This window comes from Myxine glutinosa, chromosome 2 (genome assembly GCF_964187855.1).
Source record: "Myxine glutinosa chromosome 2, kmMyxGlut1.1, whole genome shotgun sequence".
Taxonomy (NCBI): domain Eukaryota; kingdom Metazoa; phylum Chordata; class Myxini; order Myxiniformes; family Myxinidae; genus Myxine; species Myxine glutinosa.
The window spans coordinates 95972948-95987719 of record NC_136262.1 but is presented as its reverse complement, the minus strand read 5'-3'; the positions used below and the strand labels follow the sequence as shown (position 1 = coordinate 95987719).

The 14772-nt window shown below is 40.4% G+C and overlaps 1 protein-coding gene across 3 annotated transcripts in view; it reads left to right on the top strand.

The window, feature by feature from the left end:
• Positions 1-14772, top strand: part of ZYG11B (zyg-11 family member B, cell cycle regulator) — an 86362-nt gene that overhangs the window by 43991 nt on the left and 27599 nt on the right. For 2 of the 3 annotated variants that reach the window (XM_078771253.1, XM_078771252.1), the window contains exons 10-12: positions 2209-2259; positions 8499-8660; positions 10111-10158. In XM_078771253.1, coding sequence (XP_078627379.1) covers positions 2209-2259; positions 8499-8660; positions 10111-10158 — 261 coding nt within the window. The remainder of the gene's footprint in view (positions 1-2208; positions 2260-8498; positions 8661-10110; positions 10159-14772) is intronic. The other variant, XM_078771254.1, reaches the window with a different exon arrangement.

Below are 14772 nucleotides of genomic sequence, written 5' to 3'. Positions count from 1 at the left end.
AGAACAGAGAGGGGGTGAGATAGTGCGGCAGAGCATGATTTTAGGACCCGTGGGCTGATGCCATCTGGTCCAGTTGCAGAATCAGAGTCGAGGTTTGACAGAAACTTCTCCACCTTGTCAGGAGAGAAGGACACCGAATCCAGGAGCAGCTGGGTTTGACTGGGTAAGGTGGGTACAGAGAGAGATGGGTTTGGGACCCAATATTTTGAGGCAAACACAGAGTTGAGGCATTAGGCTTTGTCACGTGCAGTGTCAGCTGTGTAGCCGTGTGAGGTAAGGGAGGGGATGGAAGGGGAACAAACACCAGAAAAAGATTTGGAGGAGGGCGACAGGTTTGAGAGTTCAGTCTTGAGAGTAGATAGATATTGTTTCTTGGCTCTCCTGAGCGTTGACCCACACTTGTTTCTGGCTTTGTGAAAGGAACTGAGATTGCCTTCAGTTGGATTTGCCTTCCAAGAGGCAAAGGCAAGTTGTTTCATGGCAACTGCCTCACCACAAGATTCTGTGTACCAAAGACGGGAGGAAGGGAAAGACAACTGAAGTTGAGATGGGATAAATCTGTGCATGAGAGAGAGAGCAGTTTACTTTGGAAGAATTCTCAGGAAGAGTTGATGTCAGAGGCAGTGGAGATGAGAGACCAGTCCAGATGATTGATGTCTGCTTGAAGACCGTGCCAGTCGGCCTGAGTGAAATGCCAGACTCGTCGATGCTGAGGAGGCTCTCTGAGAATGGCCAGAGAGATGTCCACTTTAACAAGCAAATGATCAGATGAACCGATTGGAGCAGAAGAAGGGCAGCAGACATTTGCAGGGAAGTTTGTCAAAACCAAGTCTAGAAGAGAAGATACTCCATTGACTGAGATCCGTTTCGGGAAATTGACAGATTGTGTCAGTTCCAGTGGCAGAAGTCTTTTGCTGAGGTGCTGTGGCTGGTGTGAGAGGTACCCACACCCATCCAGCTGGCAGTGATGACAGTTGAAGTCGCCACATATGAGGAAAAGAGAGTTGGGATGAGTGGATAGAAGTTGGTCCATGTTGTCAGACAGCGAGATGTAAATGGAGTCATGACTGTTTGGAGGATGGTGCAGAACACATATGAACAAAAGGTGGGAGCGGAGGGGAAGCCGTAGCTAGAGGCAAAGGTGGGAGCGGAGGGGAAGCCATAAAAGGTAACAAGGTAAGGGGTTCTGGTAGAATACGTGCAACCTGGAGGGACTGGGGTAGCGGCTGGGTGGAGAGGTGAGAGGGACGGAGGATCAAGAATACAGGTAATAAACTGCAAGCGTACCAACCTGCCCACAGTCAACAAGAAGCAGCCTCTAAAATTCAGCTTCCTGTAATGGGAATCCATGCACATGGAGGGCTTTAATTTACAGAGCGTCAAGGGGTCGAGATCAGTCAGTGGCAGAAGCATCAGTCCGCATTGGGGAGCCATATTCCCTGACATGCTGGATGAAGGCTTTGTACCACACTATAAGCTGAGAACGGCAGAGGAAACACGACCTTGCATAGAATTCCGCCCAGTTTTGGAGGCCAACCTGAAGTTGGGTACCAAAGGACCTCTCGTTCGATCAAAAGCTACATCAGGTCCTCTTGTACTCACCTTGCACTAATATTGTCGAATTTCAAGTGAGAATGAATGTTTGTTTCCACGCTACCAACACTGACATCTGATTATTCTGCAATTTCACAAAGAGTAATCTAGCGATTCTCCAAAATTAGCTCTTTATCTTGTTTAATGCTTGCTTGTGTGACAGCCGTTAGTTGCATGCGAGTTCTCAAGATCACTTGCCAACTTACAGCCATTTTTGAACTCGCCGTGCCATTTGTGAAACATTTGCCGCACAAGGGCTATGTGAAAACATTCATCACCAAGTTGTGCAGAAAGTCTCATTTGAACATTTTCCACAAGAAACTTGATGATACACCTTTGGTTTGCACCACCATCTTGGTGTGCCCAGAATTATTTTGCCAGCATTGATGCCACTTCCTGTATAATTTGCACAGGGCAGATGTCATTGTTTAAAATTTCAGCACTGCACTATTATTTTTACACAATTATGAGTCAACATCATCCTTTGAACCAAACTTGTACAATATGTTAACTTTTTCTGTCTTTTGAAACTTTGTCTTCCCTTTCATTACTCTCCCCAACCAGTACTTTCGTAAATTGTACATTGCCTTTGTCTTCTTTTACTTCCCTTCCTAGCTCTCCACAGAACAGACGGCAAAGCTGGTTTCAGAGCTTCTAATTGTTAAGGTATACTGGTGTTATTATACTACTTGTATTATTATCAGAAGTGTTATATTATATAACCACCTTTACAGGCCATAAACAGGCTTTAGAGGCCATAGGGTGTTGTATTATATACTTGTCAGAATTCACATGACCACTACACACTGCCCTTTTTAGCTGGAGGTCCATGGTAATGCCTTGTTGAGATCTCGCACCATCCAGATAGACAGAAACAGTTGATAAACGGCAACAATATATATATATATATACACAACAACAACAACAACAACAGGCATTTTAAGGCCATTTTCCCTGCTGGAGCTGGGGTTAGCCTTGCGGTCCCCATGACAATCTTCTCCATTTTGCCCTATTTTCTGCATCTCCCCTTGTTAACCCCCTTGCCCGCATTTCTTCTTCCACCACCTTTAGCCAAGTCTATATATACAAGGATATGTATGTGTGTGTGTATATATATATATATATATATATATATATATATATATATATATATATATATATATATAAAAGTCTATATATATAACAATCCATATATACAAGGAGCTCATTTTCTCAATCCATAACGCTTAATCTAAATAATTTCTGCTGTTATAGAATAATACAAAGTGTACCGTTGGAAAGGGAATAACCGATTTACTTGGAACAAAATTTGGTTCGTTTAATCACAAACTTGCCTGTTTTATAAACCTGTGTTTCTGGGATTGAAGGAGAAGAAAAAGTGGGACCTCCAGCTTTAATGTAGCTGTTCCAAAGGTAACATTTATTATTCCACGACAGCAAGAACCCTTGACAAGGACACGGGAGGAGCAAACAAACAACAAGAGCCACGTCAACAACAATTACAGTCACGTGAAAAAGTAAGTACACCCCATGTAAAGTTTTGACTTTTTCAACATATTTCAACATACAGCTATTTGATCTTCATTTCAACAATATTGATAGATAAAGGTGATATAATATAACAAATATCATGACACATTTACATTTTGTAGTCCATTGTATAATTTAAATAAACATAAATGCAAATTTTGCATGTGGAAAAAGTAAGTACACCTTTGGCTTTAATAGGTGGTATTGCCCCCTTTGGCAGAAACAACCTCAAGTAGGCGTTTCTTATAACTGTCTACCAGTCTCTGACATCGACTGGGATAAATTTTTGCCCACTCCTCCATGCAAAATTCTTTCAGGTGTGCGATGCTTGAGGGGTTTCTTGCATGCACAGCTCGTTTCAAACCCCCCCACAACATCTCAATGGGATTTAGATCCGGGCTTTGACTTGGCCATTCCAGAACCCTCCATTTCTTTCTTTTCAGCCATTCCTTGGTGGATTTACTGGTATGTTTAGGGTCATTGTCATGTTGCAAGGTCCATCTTCGGTTGAGCTTCAACTTTCCGACAGATGGCCTCACATTATCCTCAAGCACCCTCTGGTACAATGAAGAATTCATAGTGGATTATATGATGGTGAGCTGCTCAGGTCCTGATGCAGCAAAGTTGCCCCAAACCATAATATTTCCACCACCATGCTTTACAGTTGGTATCAGGTTCTTGTGGTCAAATGTTGTCTTTGGTTTTCGCCAAACATGTCTTCTGGTACTGTGGCCAAATATCTCTACCTTTGACTCACCTGTCCAGAGCACATTGTTCCAGAAGTGCTGGTCTTTGCTGAGGTGTTCATTGGCAAACGTTATTCTTGCCCTGATGTTCTTTCTGGACAGCAAAGGTTTCCTCCTGGCACACCTCCCATGTAGATCAAATTTGTGCAGCCTCTTTCTAATGTTAGACTCGTGCCCTTTGACATCAACAGTGGCAAGAGCTACCTGTAGGTCCCGTGATGACATTCTGGGGTTCTTAGAGACTTCTTTCAGCATCTTGCGGTCTGCTCTCGGGCTGAACTTGCTGGGGTGGCCTGGCCTGAACAAGTTGGCAGTTGTTTGGAATCTTCTCCACTTGTAGATGACCTTCTGGACAGTCGAATGATTGATTTCAAATTGTTTGGAGATCTTTTTAAATCCCTTCCCAGACTCGTATTCATCTATAACCTTCTTTCTTAAGGCCTCAGAGAGCTCTTTTGATCTAGGCATGGTGACGCCGCACACTTCAACAACAAAGAGCAAACCAAACGAAATATCTGACGTTTAAATAAGACAGGTTCCTCCAAGATCCTCTCTCACGATGTTCTAATCATTTGCACCTGAGCTGGTGCACCTGATTCTAGTTTTAGGTATTTGAAGTAGCGATAAATGTAGGGGTGTACTTACTTTTTCCACATGCAAAATTTGCATTTATGTTTATTTAAATTATACAATGGACTACAAAATGTAAATGTTTCATGATATTTGTTATATTATATCACCTTTATCTATCAATATTGTTGAAATGAAGATCAAATAGCTGTATGTTGAAATATGTTGAAAAGTCAAAACTTTACATGGGGTGTACTTACTTTTTCACATGACTGTACATGTTATGAGATACTTTTTCGCTTCATGTTTTACTTCATTTTACATTCTCATTGACACACAGATACACATGCAATAAGTCTGTGAAGTACAACCTGCTACATTTTGATTAAATCCATCAGTGAAGTGGCGGGAGGTACTAATACGTTGCTATACGCTCAGGATGCATTTCTGAAAATCCGGGCATATTGCAAATCAGCGTGTTGCAAAACATATTTTCCCATAAGAAGCTATACTATAAAAGTGAATTTGTGTATTTGTTTATATATTTGTTTGTTTGTTTATTTCTGCTTCAAAAACTAAAAAAACTACTGAACCAAATCCATCCAAATTTTGCATGTTACCTAAGTGTACTCCAAGTATGGTTCTGTCTGAGTAGCGTACCTGGGGGATTGGGTTCAGGATGGGGGGATTTCCACCCTGATTACAGTAACCCCTAGTGACAAAGTAAATCGGGGCAACCTGGACATCTTTCATACCTCCCAGATAAGGATTGTAGAATTAAACGACTAAATAAACTTTTAAGGAAGCAGTAAATGCTTGTAAGTGTACCTGCAAGAAAGGGGTATGCCTCTGCACATCAAAGCAGTTGGAGAACTTCTTGATCGACTCGTCCAAAGAGTTGATATGTTGCAGTCCGTATTGCAAAACCTCTTGACAATGTGTGCCTGTTAAAGGCTGAAGATGGCTCATTCCAACTAAACCTCAATGCCTCTTAACACTGGTGGGAAGGTCATATCTGGAGCATGTCGATGCACATGGTAAGTTTAAAATGATGATATTTACTATTAACCTGTTTGGGAGGACTGGGAGTTGGAGTTGTATGGGCTGTGAGTGCCGTTGCAAGTTTTTATTTTTTGTTTGGTTACGGGAACACAATAATTGTACTCTATTTTTGCATCTATTGGTGAAAGGGTGTGTGTGTGTGTGTGTGTGTGTGTGTGTGTGTGTGTGTGTGTGTGTGTGTGTGTGTGTGTGTGTGTGTGTGTGTGTGTGTGTGTGTGTGTGTGTGTGTCATTGTCATGTTATCTCCATAATTTGGGTGTTAGAAGGTGGAACTAAGTCCTCCCAGGACTCAAAGTATCCACACCCACTTCGGTGAGGGATTGACATTCATGGGCTAAGTTGTGTTGTTCTCAGAGTTTTGTTGTTCTCAGATCTCAAAGTTGTGAAGTTATGTTGTTCTCAGAGTTTTGCTCTGAAGGCTCTTTTCAGGATTGGCACTGAGCCCTGTACAGCCTCCAACTGTAGTTCGTTTGTGGTGATGTTCCCAGGGATGGTTGATAGGATATTTGTAAGGTTTTTCTTTGTCATTCCTGTTGCCCCAATTATCACTTGTACAATTTTGGTGCTCTTCAGCTTCCAGGATCTTTTCAGTTCATTCTTTAGGTCTTGATGTTTGGTCATTTTCTTGATTTCTGCATTGTTTAGGACAAAATCGCTGGGTACTGATATCTCAATCAGCAATGCTGTCTTTTCCTTTTTGTTCCTGAGTTATATGTCTGGTCTCAATGCTTTGTTTTCTATGTTCACATTGAATGGGATCATCAGGTTGTGTGTGTGTGTGTGTGTGTGTGTGTGTGTGTGTGTGTGTGTGTGTGTGTGTGTGTGTGTGTGTGTGTGTGTGTGTGTGTGTGTGTGTGTGTGTGTGTGTGTGTGTGTGTCTTTGTAAGGTTATTGATTTGTGTGTGTATGTGTGTTATAACAATCACGGCCACGCTAGCTAATTGTATTATCACAAAATGATAGGAATTTGACTCTTCTCATCCACTGATATTTCTCGCATTCCTATATTTCCATGAGTCTGATTTTCATTCAATGTTGCTTCATTTTGTGTCAAAAGTTCCCCGAGCGCAGAACTGAATCACTGCTAAACACACAAGAGCATGTGCAAAAGGCCTTGTTTAGCATTCATCCGTCATTTTGAAAGTTCCGTATTCGCTCTATCTAAATGCGTATTGTATAGCATTTATTGTAACCCTGGAGGGTTACATCACCCAGTGGTAGCCGGTATTACAAATCATCTTATTGTATAAAGAAAGTTTAAACAACTTAACATGCATTATGGTGATGTTGAAATGTTAGTGAGAATAATTCGAAATTTTCAAAATGTTTAATTTCACTCCTTTTAAGCAGAGGTTCAAACTAAAGCATCCAACGCAGCTTCACAGCGAAGTGGAAGTGATTTCTGCTCATGCAATATATAAGCAGTGATGTCGGTTGATGAAGGTGATCTTAGCTGTCTTCCAAGTAGATGGAAGATGACCTTGGGCAAATGATCTAGAGTGAACATAGCAGAATGTTTGTCGTACAACTTGTTGTATTTTGATTGAATCTGTCAGCGAAGCGACAGGTAAAAAATATCTGGTAGTGTTATAAATAGAGATAAGAGTTCTAAAGCAAATGAATTAATCAGTCTTAATGATTTATAAAATTGTTTAAAGAAAGACGAAAATGAACAAGCATGGCCTTGTCCACTCTCAAAGCGTTTTAAAATGTCTAATTTAACTCGAAAGAAAAAGCTTCGTTTCATTTTCTGAGGCTTTGGCATTTTGAAGTTTTAAGCACAAAAAGTGGAGCACAAATGAAATGGCAATGAAAAGTCTCGTCACCTCGATGAGCGGACAATGTAACTGACTGAAGGTGTTCTCCAACACGCTGGGTTGGATGCTGACTTGAGGAAAGCGTCGGTACGTGAGTCGCCACATTGTGTATTACACGGTTGGGGCACGTTTTGTAGAAGCATATGTCCGAAGAGAGTGAGCGCATTGGAAGGTAAAGTCATAATGTATAACGAGTGTAAAACCAAAACAAGCTTATTGAATAAACAGTGTTTGGCGAGGTATTGCTGTAATAGTAACCCCCTCATAAGTCTTAAGGCTAAGGTTACATTTATTGCCTTCGCTGCTGAAGGTGAACAGAGGTTGTGTTTTCACCCCTGTTTGTTTGTTTGTTTGTTTGTTTGTTGGTCTGTCTGTCTATTTGTGAGCAGTATATGTTAAAAAGTTATGGACGTATTCGGATGAAACTTGGTGGACAGGTTGGTTGTGTGACATGTTAGAATTGATTCGATTTTGGTTAAGGTCCGGATGCATATCCGGCCTATCGGTGGGATACAAAACGGAAACTGCTCAGCCTGGCAGAGGTATGCGCTGTACTGAGTTCCGTTCTAATTTTTATGGTTATTATCTCAATTCATAACTTCCCCATTTTCAGTTTTTATTTTTAACTAGCGGATTTGCCGTTCATGCCCGTTCAAGTTTTTTTAAATGTTAAATTGTAACCACACCTGTTTTTGAAGTCTTCATCATGTCTAAAACTCAAACTTGCTTCATTGTCAGAGATGTTTAAGCAAATTAATTTTTACCTTATTTTTCTGTCTGTCATAATTTTTTTTAAACATTGATTTCCATTGCGTCTAGAAGAAGATGTAAGTAAAAGTTCTGCCTTGTACAGTGTTTGACAAGTTGGCAGGAATATACTTCTGACCAACACCACTGATACCTTTTGAAAGTTTACGATGTCTCTTCACTTCAAGAAATAGCATAACTCAGTTCCACCTTTGATTACCTGCTGAAACAGTGCAAGTCACCTGCAGATAAACAGTGCAATCATGGTCTGCAGTCTAACTCACTTTGTATACTTGTTTTATGATCTTTCACATGTTCCTTGCTTTCTTCCATTAGACCTCTTACTTTTTAAAACCATTCTCTTTCATTTTTCTAATCTTCCTTTTAACACTTCCACCCTTTACCTTTTTTGTTTTGTTTTATCCACATATAGAAGCTATTGCACATTGTTGAGCAACGTGCAGCTGCATCACATGTGGACACCACCCTCAAATTCACGCTATCTGCCCTGTGGAATCTCACGGATGAATCGCCGTCCACGTGCCTGCACTTTGTACAACACAGGGGCCTTGACCTGTTTATGGATGTCTTGCAGGTGATTCAAGGTGTCACCTTTTGTTTTTTACCAATACACTCCATGCACTGCAGCCTCTTTCTCCTTGCCATCTACTCTCCTTCCTGCTGTCATCTTTATTCTCTTTCTCATCTCTCCATTTCCTTCATCCCTCTCCTTGTATCTCAATATCGACTCCCATTGTTTTCACCTTTAAATAATGTCATTCATAATTTTATTAAAGCATATATTTTGAGTTGTTCCTTTTCCTCCCCTCTCATCTTTTCTCCCCCACCCCCCCACCCCCCTGCTCTCTTCATTGACTCATTTTACTATTTTTAACCACTCAACCACTCAATGCCCACAATTTTTGTAACAACCCAAACCCTTCCTCACTTTGTGCATTTGTAATAAGCAGTTGCTTCTTTATCTATAACCTGTTGTGAAACATTTGATGTTGAAACGTTTGCAAAGAGCCATACATTCCTTGTTTCGTTTATCAACTTTTTGCATCATTACTTGTCGAGGACATAATTTGATATTCAGAATGAGAGTTCAGTTTTTTTGTCCTTTTTATAATGTGTTATAGCTACATTGTAGTGTGTGTGTGTGCACACCCAGTCCATGTCTTTGTCTGTAATCTGCATCATCATGTTATGAGATACCAAGCAATGCATGGTCAGGGCTTAACTGCAGATTCCATCACCAATTTTTATCAGGACCCCATCATGTTGCATCAAATCGGGTTCCTTGGCCATGTTTCATATCGGTGATCAGCAGCGACAAGCAGTGGATCTCAAAAACTTGCAATGTATGAAACAGCTGGATTTTGTGGTATTAAAATTGCTACTCAAAGGCAGACTTGACAATAGACAATTATTGTAATATCATTGTAGCAATTGTGAATGTTGGGTTGTACAGCACAATGACAGTGCTGTTTCGCCATCGATATGAAATCGAATATTGTCTTCTTATTTTTGTTATACAATTGATTTTGTTTTGCTCTGACCTCTCTATATTCCCATCAGCCTTAGCAGATGCGTCCCCAGATAAACATCCCATCAGTCAGACGTACACTCGATAAAACGTCCTGCCTGCTTATAGTCAATTTGGGAATTTCACCCAGACTAGGTAGCTCAAAGTCAAGTAAGCTTCCTCCAAGCTATCCTGACAGCTCCATTATTTTGGTGTATACAGCAAAATGCTTTTTTGTTTCTCGGTATAAACTTGGCTGTCATGTTATGCTAGTTATTAAACCTGCGATGTGAGTCTGCGGCCTCCATTGCCAAGGTGACGGGACATGTTTTTATTACAAATTGCTTCTTCTGAAGTTTTTGGCTTGTCCTTAAAGCTGATACAAATTGTTTCATTGCACACTTTTCTCTTTATATTTAACTGACTCGATTCTTTTCTTTACAATTGTCTATTGTATTTTGTTATATCCTGTCTTCATGAATACACCCCTCCTCCTCCCACCCACCTCCACCTTCAGACGTTCCCAAACGATCCTTCAGTGCAGCAGAAGGTATTAGGACTGTTGGTAAGTTCCATTTAATTAATTCACTATGCTAACTTTCATCTGCATTCCTTTTTCAATCTTAATTTTTTTTTCTGTAATTATTGGTAAACAAAAAAATAACTAGAAAGCATCTCAAAATGCAAAGCCCATCTGTGTCGGCTTTGTACTCAAACTAAACTTGCCGAAAATGGCTGTTAAAAAATTGTGCATTTTATTAATTTGTGTTCTCCATATTATCATAATAATGGTTTGTTGATGACAAAAGCTGAAATGGTAAAAATGTTATGGCCTGGACAGACACACTCAAGCTCAATGGTAAATAAATAAAGAAACATGGAAACTGTTTTATAAAACGGGGTGACTCACGCTTGACATGCTGTGGTGGGGCTAATAATGGCTGTTTGTAGTTACTATGACTTTGCCCTTTCACATTTTGACCCAATTGTTAATTATTTTCGCTATATTCTTACAGTGAAGGTTTGTTGAAAATTTGATGATAAAAGCTCAAACGGTAAAAAAGTTATGGCCTGGACAGACTAACAAGCAGACACATACACACACGGAGGGAGCGATTGCAAACTCCATTTCATGCTGCGCAGGGGAGGGGAGCGGGGTGACGGTTGGGGGGCTAATAACTGGTTTATGGCATTACAGGAGCCAAATTCTTTGCATAACATACATGTTTCTTGGGACTGAAGTGCCAAACAAACATACTTGTGGAGACAATTTATATTTTTCTAAGCACAAGCAGTAGTTGTCCAAAAAAAAAGTAGGATTTAATTATTTTTTTCTCTCAACATCATAGTTTGAAGCAGTAGAGGCATGTTGTGCTATCAATGGGTTATTTCGGGAAGAAGGATAAAGCCCATTCACACCAGGATTTTCCCCAGAGAATAATAGAAGATGTGAAAATTTTGTGAAACCAAAGGTGGGCCACATAGCATCCCGCAAGTGTGCGAAGTTTCGGAGGTTTTTTCAAAAGTTGATGAGAATGAGGTTCATTGAGTATGTGAATTAGCTCACCAGGGTGGCTGTTTATAGTTGGGTCAGGAGTCATACCAAAACTACACGGCTCAAAACTATCCTGTTAGAATATATCTGTTTGTAAGTTGTATGTTGGTTTTGATTAACCATTTATGCATTCAGTCTCAAATTCCTTCCATGGGAAGGATCACAAATGGATTTGTACCCCCATTGGAGGAAAACCCTCTCGTGATCAGGCCATTGGTGCTCCTATGGTTGGCAGCGAGTGCCCCGGAAGCATTGATGGAAAGAGAGAGAGAGTGGCAATCATATGTGTGGGAAAATTGCATGCTCAGCTAGGATCGCCCAGATGTTCAGATGGTACTGGTACGGTTCACCAGAGGATCTGGGTTTGATTCCTGGTCTGGACATGTAATTTTCCCACATATATCAATTTAATTATTTATAAACCTGTTCATTAATGTAATTAAATTAAAATATGATAACCCTATCTGAGTACACAAGAAAGAGCAAACACACATGAAAAGCTGACAAATAGGGTAAATTTTGGAAAGTATGGCTGGACAATATATGAGAGTCATTGAAATTAGAAAATAGTAGGAAGAGGATTAGGAATCCCTGGAGGGTTACATTTATTGTTAGTTCTGTTTTATAACTGTTGTGGTAATAAGCTATCAAGTGGTGTGAACACCACGATAAATGAGGATTGCATTTGTTAAGTGAGATACAATTCAACCTTAAGTTACACACGAGATTGCAATGGCTCATCATTTTAAAGAAGTGGGGAGTAGAAAATTGGATTAGTCAGAATCCGAGGAAAGGGGGGAATAAAAGAGGGGAGGAAAGTACTTAGCCTGAATTTTGGGAGGATTACAAGGTTTGGAGCGAGTGCGATCCCGTTTGGCTCATGGGCGACAAATCGCTGATAAGGCTGGTGGTGCAACCCGAAACACGAGGCAAGGTGAGCTGCTAAGTCACCAACCTGATTGTGGCGGAAGAGAAGCAGGTTTTACACCTCCGCCACATGGTCCTGAAAAACTTCCATTAACCTCAGTGCCTTGGATTCCAGTGCTTCTAAGTATGCAAGTTGAGATATGGCAGCACCAGTGCACCAAGGAAATCCTTACTCCATAGCTCGACTGCTGAGCGTTGAGAAGGCTTTGTACACTTAGGACCTGGGATAAGAAGGTCTGAGCTGGTATGTAGACTGTTATGGGATGACAGTGGTATGGCACTGCATGGGAAGGATTTGTAAGCTTTATGATCTGAGAAATGATAATCATACTTGTAGGATTGTAAGTGTTCAACCTTAAACTACATGAGCACCATTCCTTAATTTCCTTGATTCTTTAATTCAATAAACCACCTTTAGGTAATGAAATGCATCATTGGGTTGGTAATGAGTTGGTAATGCATTGGTAATGAGTGCATCAAAGGGAGCTGGAATGTTGGAGTCATTCATTGTGGAATTAGAGGAGAAAAGAGAGCCAAAAAGAGTCGATTTATCATTGGAGAGACAGCAATCGTGTCATCGGAACGGAAAAGCGGAGGAAAGGAAGAGCGACCGAAGTTGTTGGAGAAACTTTCAGCTAAAGACCAGAAAGATCTATTCCTAAAGATTCTTTAATTCAATGAGGAATATTAAATGGAAAATTCAGTTCTGTGGCTTATGGAGTTTATTTATGTTGCTTGCAATAATCTGATTGTATTGTCAACTCATTTATTGTATTGTTGATGTGAACACACCTGGTATTTAATGGCATAATAAAGGTGCTTTTATTAATCACATCGAAACAACACAGTGTTTCTCACTGATACCAGAGTGAGGTAATGTTTAGCCTGTATATTCTGGTTGTTGGATAGCTGTGACGTCACAGGGGTACACGGTGTGTTTTTCTTCTTCATTTGTAGATGATAACAAAAGAGCAAAGAAAAACGAAGCTCACTGGTAAAAAAATATCTAGTTCTTATTATTTAAAGTAACGTATTTGAGAGCATTAATCAATATGCTCTCAGAAATGTAACTTGTTACAGATCTTTAACCTTTGTGAAATGCCATTTATGTGCAAATACATTCATGGTACCAAAGTCAATCTCATTTGTTTGTTGTATGCCTCTGCCGACGAATTCGCCAGAGGCAATATGTTTTCAGGTTGTCCGTCCGTCCATCTGTCTATCTGTCTGTCCGTGATAGGTTTTCGTTGCCGCAATAACAAGAGAACAGCTAAAGGGATCTTTGTCAAACTTGGTGCAGTTATGTATAATGAGGTAAAGATGAACTGATTCGATTTTGGGGGGATGGGAGGTGGGGCGTCACGAGGTTAAAGGTCAGAGGTCACGTTAGATAAACAAGACCAAAAGTCTAACAGCAGTGTAGCCAGATTTCTTTCATACTTTCGTTGAAGAGTATAGTATGACCTGGGTGGAGATACCAGTTAGCAAATAATGTAAGTATTAAATTATTTTGAAGAACTCCATGTCTCTAAGCTGTCTGTCACCATGGAAGTGAAGGGATTGCATTGAGACACTGGTTTATTCTATATGTTGGTCAATTAATCAACACTATCAAAGTGACCTCACCACCATCCCGACACATACCACTGTGTATGTTATGGAATGAGGTGTTTTACAGCGGCCGGAGTGCAAATCCTGCCACCAACCTCCTTGAGAGAGGACCCATTGAGTTGGTACTCATTTTGCCGACCTCGGAAGGATGACAGGCTGAGTCAACCCCACCTGGTGTTAATTCAACAGCTGACCGGGATTCAAACTCGGGACCCCAGGATCCCAAGCCCTTCACCTTAACCGTTAAGCCACACCAGGCTTAGGGTGGTTGGAGGCAGTCATAAGAAATGCTTCAATGTTTGAAGAGCCCTTAATCAAAGTTTTAATTATATTTTATCTGGGGGGCATGCACGCCCCTCCCCCCCATCATATATCATCACCCTGTTGTCATAATTTCTGCTCCCCCCCAATCATCAAGTGTGATAATTTGCCCCAACCAGGTATATGACGTAATAAATGGACGTTCCCTGAAGTGTGTTGAAAGAAACATAACTGGCAAAGCCAAATGGCATTACATTCTACCTTTCAGAAGCGTAATTGTCGGCTATAAAACTCACCCAATATGTAGAATAAATATGTGAGGGACATACACACATACAGAGACAAATGCTGTAAACACAGGAACCAAACATCAACGCCATAAAAAATCGTTTGTTTAATCACACATTTGCGAGTTGAAGAAGAGGAAGAAGCCCTAATGTATGGTTTATTCACACAGCAGTTTGAACGGAAACATTTATTATTCTACGACAGCAGAAACCCTTCAGAAGGACATGGAACGAGCATAGAAAATTGCATATACAGTAGTGATATTTTGAGAATTAATAGAAAAATATACAAGTACAGATACATTCAAAGAACACCGCCCCCATGCCAAATAAATAAATAACATCCTCCATCGCGGCATTGCCGGAGCGCCTCTGGTGCACGGCAATATCGCTGTGCAGCTCATAGAGACTGTATTGGGAGGGAGAGGTGTACAATAATAATTGATTGATTAATTGCATAATTAAAATCAATAAATAATAATCATAAAATATTTTCTTAATCAATTGGCCAATAGCATACCTGAACCACCAGTGCTTC